This window comes from Apodemus sylvaticus, chromosome 19 (assembly GCF_947179515.1).
Source record: "Apodemus sylvaticus chromosome 19, mApoSyl1.1, whole genome shotgun sequence".
Taxonomy (NCBI): Eukaryota; Metazoa; Chordata; class Mammalia; order Rodentia; family Muridae; genus Apodemus; species Apodemus sylvaticus.
In genome coordinates, this window is record NC_067490.1 from 13,680,827 (window position 1) to 13,705,192 (window position 24,366).

The 24,366-nt window shown below is 37.0% G+C and overlaps 1 protein-coding gene across 5 annotated transcripts in view; it reads right to left on the reverse strand.

Moving 5' to 3' along the window:
- Positions 1-24,366, reverse strand: part of Pcdh15 (protocadherin related 15) — an 840,767-nt gene that overhangs the window by 701,802 nt on the left and 114,599 nt on the right. For all 5 annotated transcript variants that reach the window (XR_007974376.1, XM_052163513.1, XM_052163511.1 and 2 more), the window contains exon 2: positions 14,344-14,462. Coding sequence is in view for 4 of the 5 variants with exons in the window: in XM_052163513.1 (XP_052019473.1) it covers positions 14,344-14,434 (91 nt within the window). In the remaining variant the exon portion in view is untranslated. The remainder of the gene's footprint in view (positions 1-14,343; positions 14,463-24,366) is intronic.

Genomic DNA, 24,366 nt, shown 5'->3' on the forward strand with positions numbered 1-24,366 from the left:
ATAATCCATTCTGATCACAGTGGGTCAGCTTGGGCTTGACTTTCTGTATTTCACCTATTAATATTTGAAACAAATTATATTGAGGGTAAACAGCCAAAAGCCATATTAGCAATAAATGCCTGAAATGTGTATGAAATCATGTCTTTTATTCATGTGCTCTGAGCTAAATATATTCCTTGCAATTATCTTCAGGACCTCAGGAAATGAAGAGGGGTATGTGATGTCTTACAGGGGGCACTCGCTCTAACATGCTTTTTCCTTTCACTAAGAAGTGTCTTTTCAATAATAACATTGTGCATTAAACCTGTTTGAAGTGGTTTCCAAATCTCAGATATGAAAAGATTGTCCCCAGGTGCTTGGAGTGCACTTCAGGAAGACTGTGAGGCCACTTTCCCACTTGCTACTTGTATGTAATTGAATTCAACAATAGAAAACACTTGGCAAGCATAACTTGCCGATACATCAACATATATGTTGGGAAACTTACTGTAAAAATTCTCTATTTTTCAGATGCTCAGAGACTAGAATGACATTTGTACACTAGGAACATTTTTAGAAGCCACCTGATCCTATACATTTTAAATAATTTATGTCACATGTGTTTTTGGAAATAAAACATTTGTTCTCTATTAGGCTAGTTTTCTTAAAATCTGTCATGGACTTTAGATTTATTTTAATGTATATGAGTGTTTTGCCCATATGTACCACACACATGCCTGATATTCACAGAAATCATAATATACAGTGTGTTACATTGGAACTGGATTTATGAATGGTTGTGAGCCACTATGTCCGTGCTAGAAAAAAATCTGGGTCTCCTGCAAGAACGGCAAGTATCCTTAACCAATGAGTCACCGCTCCATTCCTGCCATAGATGTTTCTCTAGGATAAGTTTACTCTATTATAATCTAGTTTTATGTTAAACAGTATTTTGCTTATTTTCACTCCTACAAATCAGCTCAACGAATTGTGTTTCTTAATTGAAAACACATTTTTAATACAATATATTCTGATCATGCTTTCTGCTTCTCCAGCTCCTCCCAGCTCCTCTCCACTGCCCCATCCACACGACTACATGCCTTCTTTTTCTCTGTGTTCAGAAAACAAACATCCAAAAAGAAAGAAAAAAATGAAAAAAAAGAAAGAAAATGCACAAGAAGTGCATACAGGCATCTTCTCTCATTTTCTCTTTCTCTCTCTCTCTCTCTCACACGCACATGCACACGCACACACACGTGCACACACAGGAGTGCACCATAAAAATGTAAAATCAGAGTCCATAATAGAGAAGCAAAATACCAGTGTTTTGTTTCAGGGTTTTTTTTTTTTACATGAATTTGCTACGCATAGGTTTGACTCCCAGCTTTTCATACACTTTCCTGGTAACCCATAAACCTGCCGCCCTAAAATCCATTCTACAAAGAGACATGCCTACTGGTATTTCTGACACATCTCTAGATGTGGAACACTGATAACATTCTTTAAACTCCAGCCCTCTTCTGCTCACAGGACAACCAATGCCCTCTACTTTGAAAGAGGAGAAGGAGTTGTCAGAATGAAAATCAGGTCTCTTGCTGACCATTACAAATGACACCTAAGGATCCTGGGAGGATGAAGAAGGGATGGGGATCTGTTGGGTGTCATCCTGATAATAACAATCATAGAAGCTGGCCAGAGTCACAGACTTGAACACCAGCTTAGTGACACCAAGGGAGGCTCTTTTACAAGGACACTAGTCCAATCAATATCAATCATTGTATCGAAGAAAGACCATTTCAGAGTCTAATGTAATCATCTTCGTTGCTGTCTTAAAACACTCCACCTCCCCCTACCCTCTGCCTATGTTCACACTGTTTGTTTGTTTGTTTTTTGTTAGTTTTTTGCTTTGCATGTTTCACTTGAAAAGCTGTGCAGATCCCGCTGGGGTGCCATGATATTCCCAACTACAATTTTCTGTTATTTATTGCTTTCTAACACCATGACTTTTCAGTTACGTCCATAGTAGACACATTTTCTGCAAGCGTGGATTTAATCAAGTGGTAAATAAAACATTTATATGTGTGCAAAAGAAAGCATTTCCTCCCACTGAGCAGATACAGAATCCCTCTTGCAAATATTCCCCAAATACAACAGTGTACAAGTAGCATATTATATGTACTGTAGTACTCTAGAGATACCTAATAGGACACAGGAAGTTTAGGTTACATGCCTATAATGTGTTCTTTTACATATGGGACTTGTGTGTCAGCTACTTTGGTATTTTATGGGCATCATATCCTCTCAGATAACAACTTTGGGTTCTGCATACTCTTTATATGAGGTGAAAATACACACCTTATTCCTATTTTTATCCCTTTAACATACTAAAAACATGTATGGTTATATAACAGGAATCGATCGCAGCTCCCATCTGTCTCAACATTCTGTGCTATTAGAATTATATTCTTTTTAATGGTCCTATGGATTTTTGTAATGAGAAATTAAACTTAGAAGCTTATGGGTTCTGTGTGGGTCAGCATGGTAACAGATACATTAATTGAGTAGTTCCCTATAGGCAAACTAGCATGTTTATGATGCTGAGTACCAACATCTGAATATAGGATGAATTTAGATTCATAACTGCTTTTATGTCCAGTACACTAATCATCATGCACGATGTGATTAGATGTTCTGCAGTCATCCTTCTTAATTTTCTCAACTGTGTCACATACACTTCATCGGGCAAAGAAGTTTCTCATTGTCCACCCCGGTCTTGATAATTGATTCTCAGCAAAAGTATTTGGTTGAAACAAGAGTCAAAATGTTTAATTCATCTGATTACTACACCCCAGGAGTTTTCCTTACTCTCAGCTGCGAGTGCAAAGCCCTTCAATTAGTCATAAGGTGACTACTGGATCTAACTCCCCTCCTCACCCATCGGATCTTGTCATTGCATCACTATTCCGAGCAGGATAATGCACTTGCCCCTGTGTTCTTTACAGAGGCTGAGCACGCTCCCACCTCCAGGACCTTTTCTCCATTGCCTCCTCCACCCTTGAAGCACAGTCACCAGGAATCTGTGTGCCTTCCCTCTTCTAAGTTTTGCTTACAATGCATGGTCACGTTAATTACTGCATAGGCGAAGCCCTGCTCTCATTCCCTTACAATTTAACCTGCTTCACTTATAATAGAATCGCCTTCAGATAGTAGTGAATAGAACCATTTTTATGATAGGTTATTTTGTGTCTCATTCCAGTATAAATCAAACATCCTGAGTGTGCAAGTGTGTGTGTGTGTGTGTGTGCATGTCTTTTCTTTTCCCCTGTATCTGTCACATCTGTAACATTGCTAGATTCCAAATGGCCCCTTAAAATATGTATACAAATCTACAGAAGCTTGTTCAAATTAAATGTTATATAACTATATGATTATGTATATCGCATATATATGTGTATATACAGTGGGTAGGTAGAATAAGATATTGTAAGGCTTTTGAGTTATACAAATCACCCAAAATATGTTAACATCAGTTATTAAAAACCTGCTATGTACATACTAAGGGGAAATGTTTATAGGCATGAAGAAGATGAGGCGAATGTTTTAATAACATGTGTCTTTGTTATAGTCTCCTACTGAAATATCAGAATTGCATTGTGGGTATCTAAAGGACTTGGAAAGCAAAATTTAAAATACGAATGACTACATTAGCAATGTTCTAAGTCTAGCCTGGAAGCTCTCATCAGTATTTTGATTATATAATAAAGACACTTACTTAATAAAGTTAACCAGCCTGCTGTCATCACTGAGCATCTGGCCTCCTGCCCTCGGGGGCCGTAGAGAGGGAGGGTGAGCAGTGCTGAGTGAGACACTGTTCCCAGGAACTAGTAGTGCCCTGTTACTCACAACATTATGAACAAGCACCTAGAATGGTGCCTATGAGCGGAGAAAAGCACACGGGCAGGAAACAAATATGTGGAAACTATAAACTCACTTGAAATCTATGACGACTTTTTTGAATGCGCATCATCATGGGAAAAGATATAAACTGAATCTCAAAACAAAAGCAAAATGGCATGTTTGTGTACTACACATATTTTTTTCTAAACGGTTCTCATAAACAAACACACACACTATATGTAGGTAACATTATCAACTCACGTGTATGTATTGACTGTTTTGTCAATGCTTCACCTTTAAGGAATGGTATATTATTTAAACTCTTACTAATTATGGTTTGTAGCTGTTTGATCTACAGTTGCTATGCTAAAGCTCCACCAATTTACTACTGTTGGTTGACAGAGGTATTTAATTTCTCAATTTGCTTTTCACACGATACATCGATATATTGCTATCTGCCAATTAGACTATTTTGTCGGTCACAGGAGGAAAGAAAAAGTAAAAAGGATAATTTTCTCTTTATGGTTTTCAAACTGAAATATCAAAACAAACATTTTACAGCATGCTGCAATTTAAAGAGGAAGACAGATCAATCTTCTAGGTATGTCATCAATGGCAATATTGAAGAAAAATGATCAATTAGTATCAGGTATAATAGGGTTTATAGTGACAAATTTGGAATTTTGGCTTCTTTTAAAAAGATAGAAATATTGTGAGAATATATTTTTTCTTTAATCGCAGGTATGGGGATAGGGAGCTGCTTCAGATTATACACAGCAGTTGACTGTGGTTTGCCTTGTGTTCTAGCAGGGGCATGATTTTGCCAGCAGCAGATAGTCTCTGAAATTCAATTTTGGAATTCTGGGGACCCTACAGAAGGTATATAAATGCAAGAATTCCAAGAAATGGTGGGTTGTTGGTCGGTTGCTGTTGAATGCAATTTTTGTTAAGCAGTTGTGTGCAAAGAAGAAATAATAAGAAATTAGATATCTTGATGGCAAAGAACGAACTTGCAACAAGGAATTCAATACCTCTAATCAGCAGAAAGTAATCTAATGATAATGTTGCTCCTTTCTCTTCTGTCTTAGCTAGGGTTTTACTGTTGTGAAGGGACACCATAACCAATGCAAGTCTTACAAGGACAACATTTCATTGAGTCTGGCTTACAGGTTCAGAGGTTCAGTGCATTATCATTAAGGCAGGAGCATTGCAGCGTCCAGGAAGGCATGGTGCAGGAGGAGCTGAGAGTTCTACATCTTCATCTGAAGGCTGCTAGCAAAATGCAGGCTTCCAGGCAGCTAGGACAAGAATATTAAAGCCCACGCCCACAGTGACATACCTACTCCAACAATGTGACACCTCCAAATAGTGCCACTCCCTGGGCAAGCCGTGACACCCTCTATCCTTTTTTCTCTCTTATCTAGTGTTAGGAGATTGAAAAGGTAGAAGAAACTGAGTCGAGAATGGTGGAAGAAAGAATAACCCACAAAGTAGCGAAGAGCTAGTTACAATGGTTTGAATGAGAAATGCCCCCCACAGATTCTTTATTTCAATCACTTTGATCCCCAGTGGGTGGTATTGTATTGGAAGGTTATGGAAACTTTAGGAGGGAAGCCTGGCTAGAATGAGTATTTACTGGGAGTGGAGAGTATGGGTTTCAAGCATACCCCCACTTATTGTTCTGTTTCCTGGATGATGGTGAAATGTTATCAGCCGGTCTTCCTGCTTCTACTGTCAGGTACTGCAGTTGCCACATCTTCTTTGTCATGGTAGACAGTGGCCCTCAGTAAATGTTAGCTATAATAAAGCCTTTCTCCTCCAAGTTACTTTTTGTCAGGGTATTCTAACACAGCAACATGAAGGTAACTAATACAGGTATCACATGCAATTCATCACGAGAGGATATTTTAGGGCTGTGATTCTTCTATATGTGGCAAAGACAACAGACTCAATCCCAGTTTGAGACCTCTTCCTAATTTTAAGACACCAGAGAAGCAATTGAGAGTCTCTGTGTCTGTCTTGTTCATTATGTAAAAGTGAACTAAGAGTGAATTATTGCCCAATAATCATGGTTAGAATAAATAAGACAGCAAGGCATCGGGCATCTTTTAATTAGTAAATATAAAAGAACTAGTTTCTACTGTAGTGCGTGATCTTTTCATATAAATAATGGATTGATTTGTGGTTTTCTGCACCTTCATGAACAGATAGAAATAACATATTTGAGATATACAGGAATATACTTAAACATGTATGAGACGCTAAACATAGCATCTTGCAAAAACTAATCACTACAAATATGAGAATTTTAAGAATAGAATGAGGTATGATAGAGATAGAGTATCTGAACAGAGGAAAGGGAAATAATCAGTAGATTTTTAAAAAAGGATAAGGAATATGGAGACTCTTCAATGAAACCTGAGGAGGCATGGACCTAGCAAAGGAAGAAGAGCAGAAAAGGAAAACATAAATAGAACAGGCCACTTAAGGTAGGGAAAGGCAGTGCATTTTTAAAGTGATCACTCTGACTGCAACTTGGTGTGCTATGTTCCATTGATATCCCTAGGAGGCCTGTCCTGTTATGAAGGGAAATGGCCCTGTTATGAAGGACTTGGGGAGGAGGGCGAGGGAAAAGGGGAAGGGGAAGGAAGGGAATTTGAGCTGTTGTTTAGGCCAGAGCAGAATTTCTGTGATGCCTCTACTTTTCTGTTATCCCCACTCAGATAAGCACAACTTACTCATACTCCACAAAGTACCCCCAGAAAACAAAGTGGTTCAACTAATTGGGACTTTGGTAGTCTCCTTGTTTGTTCTTTGGCTAGTTTCTTTTTTTTTTTTAAATTTATTGATATATTTATTTACATTTCAAATGATTTCCCCTTTTCCCACTCCCCAAAAGTCCCATCAGTCCTCTTCCCTCCCCGTTTTCCCACCCAACCCTTCCCACTTCCCTGTTCTGATTTTGCTCTATACTGCTTCACTGAGTCTTTTCAGAACAAGGGGCCACTCCTCCGTTCTTCTTGTACCTCATTTGATGTGTGAAAAGATGAATCATGGTATGCACTCACTAATAAGTGGATATTAACTTTGGCTAGTTTCTTATTTGAGATAAGTATGTGTTCATTTGCCTCCTCCTAAGAATAGCATCCTATAAGACAGAATAGCATACTGTAAGACAGATTTGTGTTAGTAGGTGAAGGAAGAGAAAGATCTTTCCTCAATGAATCCATTATTATAATACACACTGAGGCCATCAGATGAAAGTTTTTCTAACTACAATGCCTGACCTTCTTAGCTGCTTTTGTGGGAGAGAATTGAGGGTGGCAAAGGGTCTTTGTGCTGTATACCAACTGTAAATCATGATTCCTGCACACAGATAGTCTAACATCCTTGCAAATAGCTCAATGCTTCAATAGTTCATCAGAGAAAGTTGAATTTTTATCAAGAACATGGGTTATTGTGTGAGATATGACAAAGTCTGGAGTTTTCATTTATTTATTTATTCTAAAAGAGAACACTGAGCAACAAATAGGAAGAGGGGTACAGAATTAAAGTAAGAAACAATGCACATCTGTACTCATTTCAAGCCCAACAGAGATAATCACAAAGGGCCCATGACTCAGAACTCCTAGGAAGGGAGAGTGAGTTTTGGGAGAATGGAAGAGCAGTCCCTGAGCATCTGTATGAATGATGCTGTTATCCTATCCTACCAATGTGCCCTAACAAAAGAAAGGTCCCTCCTTCTTCCTCATGCCTGCTTCTCTCAGAACCTCTACTTTCCTTCTCTTATCTAAGAGGTCTCAGCTGTTCTGCCTTCTGGTTTTTATTATCTGTGATCATGCCCTAGCTGGAGTTCCAGAGATTTTGTATCGAAATAGCAATAATTTCTCATTGCCTTAAGGCATAGACAACTATAACACCTCTTTCCTATTGTTAAGGGGATGTAGACCAAGACTCCTGTCTAAAACCTTCTAAAATCTACTTCTGCCCCATTGTGCTGTGCCCCAGTTTTGTTTCTATTGCTGTAATAAAATATCCTGACAAAATCCAAACTAAGGGCCAACAGGTTTACTTTAGCTAACAATTTCTTGTTACTAGTCTGTCATTGATGAGATGTCAAGGAATCAGGTCTGAAACAGCTAGTGACATTACATCCATGGATAAGAACAGAAGAAGAGAAGAAGAATGAATGACTACACGTTTACAGTGTAGCTAACACGCACGTGTACACACACACACACACACACACACACACACACACTAAATATATACACAAAATATATATGCATAGTTGATCATAACAGTAATTGGTGGCTCTCAGTTTAAGGCTGTCTCTTTACACATAAATTAACAAAATCTAAACCCTTCCACACACGTCCACATGCTATCTCAGTCTGAACCATCTTTATTGAAAGTCTTTTTTCAGACGTATCTCTTTGACAATTAAAACTAATCTTCACACATGAGAATGGATGCTGTTCCCAAGAGACTGAACCTTTGTAGAAATGAATCAGAAAAGAGTCTCACAGTAGAACCTAATCCCACTTAATAGTTGTTCTTGTAAATAGATTATAATAGAGAAATTAAGATGCCAAGAAAGAGAGATTGTAACACTTGGAGATAGGCAGTAGAGAAGATAGAAGAGGATGACTTTCTGCAAATCAAAGAGGAGATGGGCTCAGGGAATGCCAAATATACCACACCCTGATTTGTCTGTAATTCTGCTTTCCAGAACTGAAAAAAAAATAATTTTCTACAGTGTAAGCCACTGTGTGATATTGGTGGTACCATATCTGTGTCTTTTGTTTGTAGGTTCTTCCTCTGTCCTGTATCAATGCACTAACTTAATGCAAAGATAGCAACATATACTTATTTTTTCAAGATACCACTAAGAATCTTAATTCATAGTATTAATAAAGGAATATGATAAATAGTACCTCCCTTATTGCTCTCCTAGGACTGATAATGCACATTCACATGCATCATTATACATTAAAAGTCTAACTCATAATGTATTTTGCCCTTTGAACTCAAAGTACTTCTATGAGATATGAGTCATCACTGTGTCACTAACCAGATTCCAAATTCTTCAACAGATTTTGCTTATTTCACTAAAATATATACCATTCCCACATATATTATTACATAAATCAAATGTTATTCAGGCTTAGTCTACTAGATTACATGAGGTGCATTAATTTTGTTTCCCAGAGTTTGACACTTAAGTGAATGTTAACTAAATAAGCAAATGTTAACTAAATAAGCAAATGTTAACTAAATATGTGTTTTTGTTGAGAGTCTAGAAGGCAGAGTAGAGAACAATTGAAAGCATGTGTAGTGGATCCACAGGGTAAGAGAAGTAAGAAGGGAGAAAATAACGGCCAAGGACAGGACCTTATTCAATTATAAGACAGCCACGCTGTTAAGTATGATACATGGCTCTTTAGAGAATTATAAACAAGATTGGGATGATCTCCAAATTGAACAGGAGATACAGGTAGAGTATTTATGAGGAGATGGAACAGAAAGCTAATAGCCAGACACTCTGAAAAGGTCAATGCAAAAAAAAACCCCTGAAAGCAATAAAGTCATTGGTAGAGTGGATCAATAACCCTTCTTACTGAAATGCTAGAGAATTACAGGATTCGTCCAACAGGGGAGCCACTAGAGGCCATAGAAAATGCAGTTTCTCTAGAGCTGTGAGAAAAACCAAATTGTAGAGCTTAAGAGGATTTGTAAAGTGGTGGTAACATATATACACTGGCTGAAAGAGACCCATGTAGAAGGGCCATGCTAGCATGTGAACTAGCATCTTGGATGATGCCAAGACAAGTAAGAACACAATTCAAGTTTTTTTGTTCTAATTCAATCTCTATTACAATCAAAATGATTTCTGTCTTTTTATATGACTAAGATGTGATTGTTCAATAACATCAAGTTTTCTTATCTCAGAACCACAAGGGTTGCATCACGTTGTCAATCATCATGAATCACATCATACAGATGGAATGCTCAGCTAGACTTTTCACTTCCCTGACTCAACAGAGTAGAGAGAATTCCTGAAATATTGGCAACAGGCTGGCTCTTCTGTAGAATCTTGGGAATGGCGTGTGTGTGTGTGTGTGTGTGTGTGTATGTGTGTGCCCTGAGTATCAAGTGCTCTTCTAATTATCAGAATCCAATTTTCTACTCTGTTTTTATCTCTGTCCTCCTGCCTATGCATATTGACAGTAAGAGAGCTGCTACTGTAATATTCTGAAGCCACTGAAGTATTCCAGGTTAGAGTACAGAAAAGCAAAGGCTATGTACATGAAATTGATTCCTAGGAAAATGATATAGAAACAAAGAAACAACAACAAAACCGATGTATTTTCACATTTTAAAACTCTGTATTGAGGGTAAAAGGACACATACAATTTCTCACCATTAGAAGATGAAAAAAAAATCAAGCCTGACAGTCAGCTAACATACATCATATAACATAAGTTGAAAGTTAATCACATTCTCTCATTTTCTACTTGCTCTGTTAGTTGAGTAAATTTATAGTCTGTAACCTCACAGAATATTCTTTGCCTCATATATGCTATGAATACTTGCCTAGACATAAAGCCAGGTCATAGATTAAGCAACCATTGTCAAGTAGCTGTTCTATAAATTTCTAATGCATCTAATATTTATTTCATTGAAATGATGAGAAATTTTAAGAAATTAAGCTGGTACCAACTCTGGAAGCTTCATCCTTTTTGGTTAGCTTTCACGGTGCTGGAAGATGTTATACACACAATATAATAATCATCAGCCTGACCAGCTGTGAACCCTGCAGACTACAGTACTAGTCTTCCAAAACTGAACCACTGGTTCAAGAATGGCACAAATCTTATGAGAGAACCAGTCACTTTCTAATTGGATTTAAAGCCTGCTCCAGAAGATGGAACTCATGCCTGGTACTATTAACTTCGTCAAATTTCTAGTGGCTGATTAGGTCATTGGCCCTAGGGGAAAATCTTGCATAATTATTTCATTAAGTGGAACATGGTAGCAAACAATCCCTCAAGTCTTTTTTTTATACCCACAGATCATTACATATCCCAATCCTCTCCAAAGTAGCTCTTTCTGACAGTGGAGAGTAACTAATACAGAGACCCACAGTGGTCAACATTCGGAAAATGGCAGACCGTGGAATGACCAGCTCTAAATGCAAAAACTATCTCATACCTCCTGCCCCTGAGAGCCAGGGATAATTGCAAAAGAAGGAACAGAAAAATTATTAGAGCCAGAAGTAATGGACGACTTCAGCAAAGTAGTAGTTGCTGATCATGATGGTAGTAATGCACACATGAACTTACAGGAACTGGGATTGCATGCACAAGACCTATAGAAGCTCAAGCTAGCTCAAATCCAGCATGAATAAGGGGGCAGGGTACTCATAAAACACCATCCCTAGTTGAGAAACTATTTGCAATTGATGGCTTCCAGAGATAGCAAGTCAACTTTCTACAGGGATGTGGCCACCATGAGGTTACCCATACTCTAGTAGATGGTCCTATACCTAGGTAAACACAGACAGCATTAAGCGGACTCAGCTTGTTTAAAATCAACCAACCAACCAACAAACAAATAAAAGAACAAAACCAGAATACATGAAGTAAGGAAAAAATATTAGACAAGGGGCAATTAAAGCAGACATTGGTAAGAAAATTTGATTATTAGAATTATAACAAAACAATGCAGGCTTATCAAGGGAGTAGACGAGTACTTATTCTATGATTCTAGTGTGAGGATACTTAGTTGAGAACTAAAAGACAGGACTTGGAGGGGAAGAAAAGGGGATTAAATTGGATCAAAAATATATATTGGTATACACATACATATATTTAATACATGTTTATATGTATGAAATTTTCAAATAATATAAATATCCCCAAATTTAAATAAATATTAAAAATGGCTAATATATTTCAAAGTATTTATTTCAAGTATATATTTGAAGAATACTGGACTATTATATTTAGAAAAAATATTGATTAAGTAAGCAGTACATATCTGTTCCACTTTCCTTATACTTAAATGAGAAAATATATAAAAATTATAAAACTATTCAAAGCCTTTTATTTACTTGTCTACTAATTAGTTAATTAACAAAAGATGATAATTTAATAAGAGATGATAAATTCTATTTCTCCTTCAACCTTCTCTGATGCTCTTTCTGTATGTAAATCTACAGTCAGATATTTTAAGGAATTCCTTTAACCAGTTAATAATCAATGGCAAAAGTCATCTTTGAATCTGATCTTTTTCTCTTATTCTGTTATGACTTTCACTCCTGCCTAGCTTGTACCTTAACCTTGCATCTTCACACAAACCTGTGGATAAACATTGCCTCTATGTACCCCTCTCCCATGGTCAGTAAAGTACTTCTGTGTGTTCTCCATGATACACACTTACTACTGATGTCATATATATGCAACATATGATGTCACATGGAAATTTGAGGAGAAAAATTCCATTTTATTCATATATAATTCAGAAGAAACAAAGTGCCAATGATCATTGAACTGAGTGAGGAATAGGAGCAAAAGTTTGGCAGGGGGTATAGCTGGGGAATGGGGGTTTTCCTGCAGCCTAAGCAGAAAGGGGATACTGAGGCACATATGCAGCTACATACATTCTGCAAAATCCTGTCAAAAAGCTGCTGAGATCTAGGACAGGCATTCTTCATCGAACCTTCATATTAGCCTCTTCCTAAAATCAATTCCTTCACCTCTAGGAATGCTGGGAAGGCTGTGGGGGCTGAGCACACACCTGACTTGAAGTCTTTCCTGAAGCCTTTAAGAGTTAGCATTACCATGGGCCATCAGAGAAAGATACAATATTACACCTTCCTTTTACTACACAATAACCAACAGCAGCCACATAATCCTACAGTAAAGGCCGAACAAGTCTGTTGAGAAAAGGGCAAAAGCTCTAATGAGCTTACAAATAAAATCCATTGATAGCATTATGATTTAAACATGGGTGGCTTCATCTAATTACACAAATTACCTTGCTTAAGTACATATTTTGCGAATGTATAACACGAGAAAATGGCTTACCTGATCAACATCGCTGTTAAATATGAATAAGAATGGAATGTTTTATGAAATAAATATGGGAAAACTGGTTTGTTACCAGGAGCTCAATTAAAATGTGTTCCTTCAATATTCTTGAATGCCTCTTAAATTGTATATTTAAAATTCCAAGCAGTTGTTTATTTATTACTACTTTTTAAAATTCATTTTTTTGGGCCCGGATATTTAAATTTCCCACTAAAGGAAAAACTGTGAACATTTAATTTAGATGTACTTGACATAAACAGAGTGCTAATTAGCAGGACCACTCCAGGGTAAATCTTCTGATTTTATGAATAAACATTATGGATTGTTCTGCCATCTCAAAAGATCTTCACCTCCGCAGACACTGAGGGCCCAGGGTAACTTAATGTGTGTACAGCTTGAACGCATTTGGAGAATATCAAAGTAACTCATTTATCTTCAGGCATGTCAGTTTAGCTAAGCAGAGTACAAAAGAATTTCACACTTTGTGCTACTACTGAGACCAACCAGATAACAAGCCAAGAGGGGAGAAGCTGCTGCCGTGTCTATGTTCCCTTGGTGTTGAATAAACATTGAATAAAAGTAACAGCAATTTAAAGGCATAAATATATTTTTAGATGGGGAAGTCCCCACAAGGGAATTTGTCCATATTTTCTATTTCACCAACACATGTGTATATGGAATATACATATAAATATGTGCATCATATATAAATATACCATACATATGTATATCTCACATACATATCCTAATTTTCATTGTGTGGGATTTAAAACACACTGTCATACTGAAAAGCTAGCATGAATGTATTTAGGTCACTGCAGACCTAATGTAATGAATCTTCTGAAAGTTACAGTAGGTGATTTTGTTTTTTAAGTAAACTGATTTGTTTTAAGGAATGACTTAAGAAGTCAATGGCCAAGAGTTTGACATTTTCCCTTCCCAAACAATTCCATAAGGAATCTAGTATAGCAATGTCTAGTAGTGGTGGCACCGGCCCTCAAGCCACTTATGACTTTCCCTACTGTCCCTGTTACAGATTTTAGACTCATGGGAGACTGTGCTGTCCATCAGGTTGCTGGATTTATTAGAGACTACTATTTGTGTTCACTCAAATGCATTAGCAGAACTTATTATTTTTCAAAAGTTTTTTTTAGCACTTTCTTAGTAAGTATTAACAGTGAGGTTTTATGTCGGATTCTCTACATACTACAGCCTTTATAGTGAATCAAATGTATCTATGGCCACTTTTGTAAGCTTATCCACTTGAGTTACTACCAAGAGCTTCTAACCTTTGGAAATAACTATAAGTCAATATCCATTTCTGGAAAGAAGCCTTGTTTAACTACAGAGATCAGAGTAATGGCAGACTTACCATCATCATACTGGCTCCAGCAGACTACCAAGAGAGAAGCAATGAGGATCCAATGGGGTAAACACTTCCAGAGAGCAAAATGTGGGAACATCTTCTGTCAAATTTCACTCAAGGCTGATCTGAAATAACAGGAAGTAGGAAAGCACATTTGACATGTTCATTATCAGCTCTAGGAAAGCAAAATTGTCAGAGCACAGAGAAGCCGTAATGACTTCATAATTACCTGTATCACACCATCCATTATCAAGTAACACTTATGGCTAACATAGAACATTTGGTGTTCTGTAGCCTCCCAATGATGTCGGAAGATAATGGTTTTAACACTTCTCTTTCAGATATGACAACATCACAAGGCAAACAAACAAAATGATGTTAATGTGTGTGTGTGTGTGTGTGTGTGTGTGTGTGTGTGTGTGTGTAAGAGAGTGAGAGAGACAGAGATAGAGATACTGGGGGAGGTGGGTGTTAAGGCTGACCTCAGCAGCTAAGCACTTCCATAGTATAGCCAGTGCCCTGGGTTGCAACTCTAGGACTGAAAAACTTTAAGGCAATAAACAAAAATTCAAAACTAGTGAGTCAGCGAGTTGATAATGCTGTGATATTCCTAAGAAAACAACATCTTAGCCAAAGTCAGAAAGATGCAGTCAGCTTCCTTTATGGATCCTGAGTCTACCCACGTGACTTCACTCCATGTGGTTAACTTTGATTTTGTTGCTCTTCAGGATGATATTGTCTTATTTTATTACAAGTACAAGCTTTCAAGATGAGAACGACCTTAAAGTCATCATTCTAAAATCGTCCCAGCCACTGGTCCTGCTATGATTCCAGAAATAATCTGCTTTGATATGAGACCTTGTTCGAGCTTATTATAGGATCCCTTATACTGCAGAAAACATTACACTAGAAGCATGCATGCTGGACAGCGAAGAGAATGCTGTCGGCCAGAAGAAGAGGAGCTCAGGAGAATACCTGGTTGTTTCTGGATAAAGAAAATGCAGCATCTCTACCCTTGTGTTATTCTTTGTTCAATTTCTATGTGCTTCAAGCCCAAGCTACCTTCAATGTGTTCAGCATCCAGCAACCTATAAGGAGGTTACAACTCACCCTGTACTCCCAATATCCTATGGAGAAAAATCTCACTCTCTGTAGCCACATAGTGAGCATGTTCTTTTTAAAGGATGTCTATGATTCAAGAACTACATGCACCATGTATAGCTAATGCCACATTGTACCAACCAGTGGATATACCCATGACATAAGTGCAAAGAGATCAGATGTTTTAGACAGAGACTACTTCATCACCAGCTTTGAGGTCTTTGAATTGCAGAAAACAAACTTCTAAAGGTAAAATACATGTATGTTGCTTAGGGAGTAGAGGATATTTTAAACATTAACTTCAAAGCATGGCTGTGTCTCTAGCAAACATGTGCCAGATCCTCTATGTAAAACTCTTCCCAGTAGATCACTCTCCAGATATTACTATGCTTGAGAAATCTGAAGTATGCCCAGAGTTTAAAAGGCATACAGTGAGCTATGAATAACTTCAATCTATTCTCTATTAAGGAGGTAATTTAATTAGCATGCTCAACCCTCTGGTGTAGTTAATAGTTACTTTGGCAGTCACATTCAAACCCTGTCAAAATACTGGGGATAGAAGCTTTCACAATTAGGTTTTCACTCTCATAGATAAGAGAGGAAGCTTCATGCTTGGTGTTTGATCTTTTCCTGTGGGTTAAAATGCCTTAACATAATTGTTCTCTAGAGAACACATCAGTTTTGGATTTTACATCAATTGTGTTTCCCTAAAGAATAATAATAATAAAAAAAAAGATTTGCATTGTTCTGCCATTCCATATTCCTGAAATCCATTCACCCAGCAAGAACTCACATAAGGGGCACTGGGTACTACTTGCTTTTCTAGAAGGTAGACAATATCAGTGATGAAAAATGCCATAATTTTTCAATTCTTGTAAGAGTACCTATTAGCCAAATGAATATAGAACTCCACAGACATAATTATTATAGATGATGTTTAAAAGGTCATAAGTGACATGGAATGAAAGAGCCAGCATTGTCAAAAAATTACAGTATCGCATTACCCTTAGCTGCCTGATAACAGATGAAATCAGGCTACACCAAGCATTGATACATGAAGGAAAAAAAATTCTATAGCAGCAAAAGCTTTCTAACAGCCCTTTGCACAAGCTCTCTTGCACAAGCTCTGAAGTGTCTACAGTTCAAGTGCAGTATGTTCACTGTCTTAGGATAAGAAAAACCAGGCTGTCTGCTAGGGTACACGTGGTAGGAAGGCCAACAGCCCCAGATCCAGATATATAAGCAAGCATCCTACAAAAACACTTGTGAAAATGTTGACTGTTCTTCAAGCCATTTCTCCTCATCACTATGAAATGGACCAATGCTTTTCTTAAGACACCAAATCTGGAGTGTGCTGTCACTATACTGAGATGCTGTCCCACATACACTCTCAAGAGGAAAGAGAGAAACCTCACACTGTAGTGGGACACTGACCTTCAATGGCTTGCCAGTCAAATGTCCGGGACTTCTGATCTTTGACCCAGTTGAGAAAGAGCAATATAAAAAGATCATGTTGCTGTTCTGAATTCTCAGTGAGAAGTGTCTGAGACGCTCCTGTTAGAGTAAAGCAAAGCTCCTGTCAATGCTACCTCAACTACCAACATGAAAACAGGAAGCATTCCATGTATCCATGATTCACCACTCACTATAAGAATTTCCTAAACTGACTCGAGAGTCATATACTAGTTCTAATGGGAAATAACAGTAGTGTCTTCATTGCTGCAGGAAACTATTGCCTGTTTTAAGTACAACTGGGTTGGTCATCCCTTTCTTTATAACATTTAGAAAATATATTTTTATATAAATTTACGCTCTGTACTGGTCATGTAGAAACATTCTCATAATTTTGTATATTAATGAATGCTTTAAGATATTCAAATATAGTATAACTACATTATATATTTCTATATAAAATGCATGTAAATGATCATAGTTTACTTATATGTATATTATATATGCTGATATTACCTTATTTTTTCATAAGTTTATTTAAATCCAAAGAAAGAAGTTATCATGTCTCATCTAATGTGACTTAAGAGTGGAAAATAGCCTAGTTTTGCACTGGATGCAATGTTGATCATTCTCTAGTATTCACATGCTGGAGATTTTTCAATGAATGGAGGTATTAGATGGGGCCCTTAGAATGGACTCTAGTGAGGAAACTGATGTCACTAGTACACACTCACAGGAAAAAGAAGCTGTCTTGAAAATGAGTTATTAGGCCAAGATGGATTTGAGCATTTTACTTGTAAAGGTGATCCGACATAAAATATACAAACTAAAGATAAATAATGAGTCTTCTCTTAGGACTATTCAGTTAACAAAAACCAAAATGCAATTGTATCTCAAGTCTGAAGACATAATAGTGTCCTGTTTACCATGAATTGACTAGTTCAAAATTCCCATGTTTTGTACTGAAGTCATATCTATACATTGTTTGTTTATGTGGTTGTTTTCATATATAACAAAATAGTGGCACCTATGGCATTAAAACATAAATCCAAGCAAAACCATCTTCTGTTGTAACTAATATAAATACATAATAGATTTAAACCAAGCAGTATCCTTAATAGCAGTTAATTATTATGTGAAAATTCTGGGCACATTATAAAAGAGAGCTCAGAACATTGAGAAAGACAGATGAATTCGTTATGAATGTGGAACTGAACAATGGTCCATATAAAGTTTCTAGGAACCTTCTCAGATGTACCAGCAAAGATTCAAATCCTGTGTTATGCCCTGTCATGCAGCAATAGAAAATTGGGGCTTCTAACTAATAAATAGGAAAATATAAAGATAATGAGTTTCTTTTTTTCTTAAAAAAAGTTTAGATTTGTTTATTTTACATATATGTGTGTTTAATCTTTATTAAGTTTAAGTATGTATACCATGCATGTGCCTGGTGCTCACAGATCTTAAGAAGGCATTGGATCACCTGGAACTGGAATTGCTGATGATATGTTAGTTCTAGAACTGAACCCCAATTCTGTATAAGAGCAACAAATGTCCTATACTGATGAGCAATCTTTCCAGCTCCAGTGATGCCAGTTTCTGGATTCACTTAATTTATATAAGTCAATTTCTGGAAATTGGAAAATAGCAGGAGAGAATGGGGTAAAGATGATGGAAGAAAAAAGGAAGGCAGACAGAATGAGTCAGAAGGAGAGAGGGGAAAAAAGGAGAGATAGAAAGACAGAAATAGAGGTAGAGTGTGTACAGTAGATAGATGATAGATAGATAATAGACAATAGATAGATAAATGGATAGATAGATAGAATATAGGTAGATCATGAATAGATGATAGACTATAGATAGATCATAAATAGATGATAGAGGATAGATAGATCTTAGATAGATGATAGACAATAGATATATCTTAAATATATGATAGAAGATAGTTAGAAAGATAGAAAGATAGATAATAGAGAAATGATAGGTAAATAGATGGTAGACAGACAGTTGGATGGATAGACAGTAGATGATGGATGAGAGAGAGAGAGAGAGAGAGAGAGAGAGAGAGAGAGAGAGAGAGAGAGAGAGAGAGAGAGAGAGAATTTTCCTATGCTCTTGAAGGTGAAGAAAATCTGCAGCAGTTTAGGTGGCTTTTTGGACCTCCAAGTATTCCCTCTTAGGAGCCTTCAGAGATGCAACTAAAAGCAAATGGATCTTTCAACTACCTACGTGAGCCCCGTGGCATAGCCTTTTCTGCAAATCAGAGTAGTGGGCATTTTGTGTTTATCTCTGCCAAGCACTGAACAGGGGACCTGCCAAGCTCTGCCTATCCCCCTGCCATGGAGGAACTTACCAGTTTACAGCAATTTGTAGATGGAAATAAAAACTGGGTGTGAAAAAAGCAAACATGCCAAGTATGTACATTTCTGATCACTTGACATTAAAGCCACAGCCAATCAGTGTTTCATCATCTATACGATGATATTAGAAAACACTAATTGAAATAGCTATTTGAATAATGCTATATATAATATAAATACATAGTAAAGACTGAGAGATAGAAAATGTAATCAAAAACTTTGTTTACAAAAGTCTAAATATATGCTTTGTAAAATTAATTATATTTAACTATTGTGAATTCTCTGTTTAGTTCTGTACTTCATTTTTTTAAAATTGGGTTATTTGGTTCTTTGGAGGTTAACTTCTTGAGTTCTTTATATATTTTGGATATTAACCTTCTACCAAATGTAGGGTTGGTGAAGATTTTTTCCCCCAATCTGTTGGTTCGTGATTTGTCCTGTTGACAGAATCCTTTGCCTTATAGAAGCTTCTCGGTTTCATGAGGTTCCATTTAACAATTATTGATCTTAGAGCCTGAGACATTGTTGCTCTGTTCAGGAAATTTCCCCCATGCCAATGAGTTTGGGGCTCTTTCCCATTTTCGCTTCTATTAAATTCAGTGTATCTGCTTTTATATTGAGATCTTTGATCCACTTGGACTTAAGCTTTGTGCAAGGTGAAAAATATGGATCTATTTTCATTCTACACACAGACCACCAGTTAGACAAGCAGCATTTATAGAAGATGCTTTCTGATGCTATGATGTGCACACAGACAAGAGCCTAGCATGGTTGTCCTGAGAGGCCATGACAGCAGCTGGCTGAGTCAGACTCAGATACTTGCACCCAACCACTGGACTGAAGTCAGGGATCCTTATGGTTGAATTTGGGAAGGATTGAAGAAGCTAAAGGGGAGGGTGACCCCATAGGGAGACTAGGAGTCTCAACTAACCCAGACTCCAGGGACCTCCCAGAGACTGAGCCACCAACCAGGCAGAATACCTGAGCTGGTCCAAGACCCCTCCACTTCCACCCTGGTACATATGTAGCAGAGGACTTCCTGGTCTGAATTCAATGGGAGAAGATGTGCCTAATCCTTCAGAGACTTGAGGTCCCAGGAAAGAGGGAGGTCTGGTGTGTGTGTGGCAGGGGGGAGAGCACCACCTCAGAGGTGAGGGGAAGGGGGAATGAGATAAGGGAGTGTGGGAGGAGGGACTGGGAGTGGGGGCAATGTGAATAAATACATATTTATTTATCATGAATATAATAGAAAATATGTATTTCAGGCATTTTGCTAAGTAACACAAGCAGAATGGGACAATGCTACCCACTGCCTCTCTTTAATCAAATGGAATCACATATCACATCCCTTCTGAATCCATCTCTGTTTTGCGTTCTATGGAGGTTAATCAGTCATCACAAATGTGCTTATCTGAGCAAAACTGCAAGATTTAAATCTGGGTTTTAACTTTCACCATGATTCGAGAAATTCTTAGGCAAGGTCCTTAATACAGTGAACTGAAGAGACTTGTTATAACTTTAAAGTTTCAAAGTTTTCTGCATAACTAAATACATCTATTTGGTGATAAAAAATCAGTAAAGATGAATGTTGTTAGTAAATACTAAAATAAGTAGGCTTTGCTAATGTTTTACAACAAATTATACTTTTGTTTTCCTTCCATTAGTACTTTTATTTTTAGCTTCCTTGCTAAGAAGAGGTATTTATATTTTATGCTTTGAGATGCATATAGAAATATCTTACATATGGTTACTCAAATAACTGTTTAATTGATTTTTTAAAAGCACACAAAGATAGCATTTAGGCTAAACATTGAATCTTTGCTTTGATAAAATTACTTTAAACTTTCTCTTACAACTTTGCCAAAGGAAGTGATCAATTTTTACTTATAATGGTGGAAGGATCATCATTTGTCTTAGAAAAATTACTTTTTGTATAAAAACAATATGAGCCCTTCTGTGATGCTATATGATGACTCTTTAAAAGACAAGATTTTAATTCAATACTACATTTATTTGAGGACAGAAAAATTTCCGGCAAGAATAAACTACTTTTGAGTTAAAATAAAAGAGCCTCAATCTGTTTCTATATTCAAAAATATTTTAAATTTATATTAGATGCTGTGGCTTTATAACACAAGAGGTATAACATTTAAAGTATGCCCACTATTTGCTATTATAGAATAAAATACAGATAACTAAAACAAAATGAAAAGTTATATGAATAAAAACAAGCCAGGCAGTAGTGGTATAATCTTTTAATCCCAACACTTGTGGGGGAGATGAATCTTTGTGTTTGAGGCCATTCCGATCATACAGAGTGAGTTGCAGGACAGCTAGGTCTATACTGAGAAAGCCTGTCTCAACAACAACAACAACAACAACCAACAACAACAACAAAATAATAATAATAATAATAAAAACAAAAGAAGAAAAACATAGGTAAACACTCCTCAGTAGGAGTTTGGATGTGACTAATTTATAAAGAAGTGTCAAAACCATTTTATTTCATTGACAGAGAAATCACCACACGCACACACGTGCACACACACACTCATACACACACAAATACATATACACAGGAAAACTTTAGTCTGGTAATGAAGAGTCTTGAGTCTTGTTTTATCAGTAGATATTCACTGAATGGCACTGTAAAACCAATATTAACACTTTTATGGAGTGTTCCTCTTTCTCCGCACCCTCTCCAACACCTGCTGTCTCCTGAATTTTTAATCTTAGCCATTCTGACTGGTGTAAGATGAAATCTTAGGGTTGTTTTGATTTGCATTTCCCTAATGACTAATGAAGTTGAGCATTTTTTAAGATGCTTCTCCGCCATCCGAAGTTCTTCAGGTGAGAATTCTTTGTTTAACTCTGTACCCCATTTTTAATAGGGTTGTTCGGTTTTCTGGAGTCTAACTTCTTGAGTTCTTTATATATATTGGATATTAGCCCTCTATCTGATGTAGGATTGGTGAAGATCTTTTCCCAATTTGTTGGTTGCCGATCTGTCCTCTTGATGGTGTCCTTTGCCTTACAGAAACTCTGTAACCTTATGAGGTCCCATTTGTCAATTCTTGCTCTTAGAGCATACGCTATTGGTGTTCTGTTCAGAAACTTTCTCCCTGTACCGATGTCCTCAAGGGTCTTCCCCAGTTTCTTTTCTATTAGCTTCAGAGTGTCTGGCTTTATGTGGAGGTCCTTGATCCATTTGGATTTGAGCTTAGTACAAGGAGACAAGGATGGATCAATTCGCATTCTTCTGCATGCTGACCTCCAGTTGAACCAGCACCATTTGTTGAAAAGGTACAACCACTCTGGAAATCAGTCTGGCGGTTCCTCCGAAAACTGGGCACCTCACTTCCAGAAGATCCTGCTATACCACTCCTGGGCATATACCCAGAGGATTCCCCACCATGTAATAAGGATACATGCTCTACTATGTTCATAGCAGCCCTATTTATAATTGCCAGATGCTGGAAAGAACCCAGGTATCCCTCAACAGAAGAGTGGATGCAAAAAATGTGGTATATCTACACAATGGAGTACTATTCAGCCATTAGAAACAATGAATTCATGAAATTCTTAGGCAAATGGATGGAGCTAGAGAACATCATACTAAGTGAGGTAACCCAGACTCAAAAGGTGAATCATGGTATGCACTCACTAATAAGTGGTTATTAACCTAGAAAACTGGAATACCGAAAACATAATCCACACATCAAATGAGATACAAGAAGAAAGCAGGAGTGGTCCCTGGTTCTGGAAAGACTCAGTGAAACAGTATTTGGCAAAACCAGAACGGGGAACTGGGAAGGGGTGGGAGGGAGGACAGGGGAAGAGAAGGGGGCTTACGGGACTATCGGGGAGTGGGGGGGGGCTAGAAAAGGGGAAATCATTTGAAATGTAAATAAATTATATCGAATAAAAAAAAACACTTTTATGTAATAACCTCTTGTTTCCATTACTTGAAACAATTTTTGTGTGTACATCTTTCTGTCTGTCTGTCTCTCTCTCTATTTCTCTCTCTTATTTAAAATAATAAATTATTTCTGTAACATTTTGTAATAAGCTAATGAGTCAGTCCTGAATAAAGCATGCTGCCTCAGAGATATTCATAATCTATTATTTGAGCAAACACTATGATATTGCAAATGTCATAGAAAATATAAAATTTTGCATTAAAATACATATTTCTTACAAAAACATTCAATGTATCCTTATATTCATTATGAAAAGTATAGTGTGGAACACAACTAGAAAACAGTTATTAAATACTAACTCTAAGTTCTCATGCATCACATTTTAATGGGCCATTTATTTTCAGGATCAATGAAATATATCAATTTTTCTCTTTATGTCAATACACACATATTTGTAAGCCCTTTCTAACCAATTATGATTTGTATCTTAAAGTTCTTTCTTTAGAAAACTGTTGAAGATTTATTAATATAAGCCAGAATATAAAAATACTAATTTAATATGTTTTTAAATGGTGAGAATGTTTGAAATTGACAAAAAGTACTTTTCATTCAGAAGAAATGTTCTGAAAATAAAAAAACAAGAAAATCAGACAAAACACAATGAAAGTTTACATTACAGCCTTTTCCTAATTATCTCTCCTCACCTGTAGAAAGTAGTGCCTCCCCTGTAGGATCTCCGCTGAAGTTCAGAGGTTCAAGATTTAATTACCACTCATAAAATATGCTGCCTAGCTTTTAAAACTATGAAAAAAAATCCGCATTTTTTCATGATTCAGCAAGATATTTCCCTTAGGAATAAATCATTAAAGAGTATTAACTTCATGCAAATTAATGGCTAGATTAATTCTCTATCGACTCTCTGAGGCCGATGGTTAGATCAGAGCCAGTCATTCTTCGTAGACGTACAGAGCTTCTGAGCAGCCTTAAGATGTGGGTGCCATTACTCTGAGGCCCTCGAGGAAAGATGAAGGAGATATTAGGAGTGATTTTGGAGCAGTGGTTTTAATGAGGATGAGGAGCCGCTGGGGGAAGAATGGAGACAGCAGCACACTGCAGCCTCTTGTCCTTACCCTCATGCATCTCAAAGATAAATTCTGTTTCTACCTTGTAAACTGAAGACTTGAAGGAACCAGACA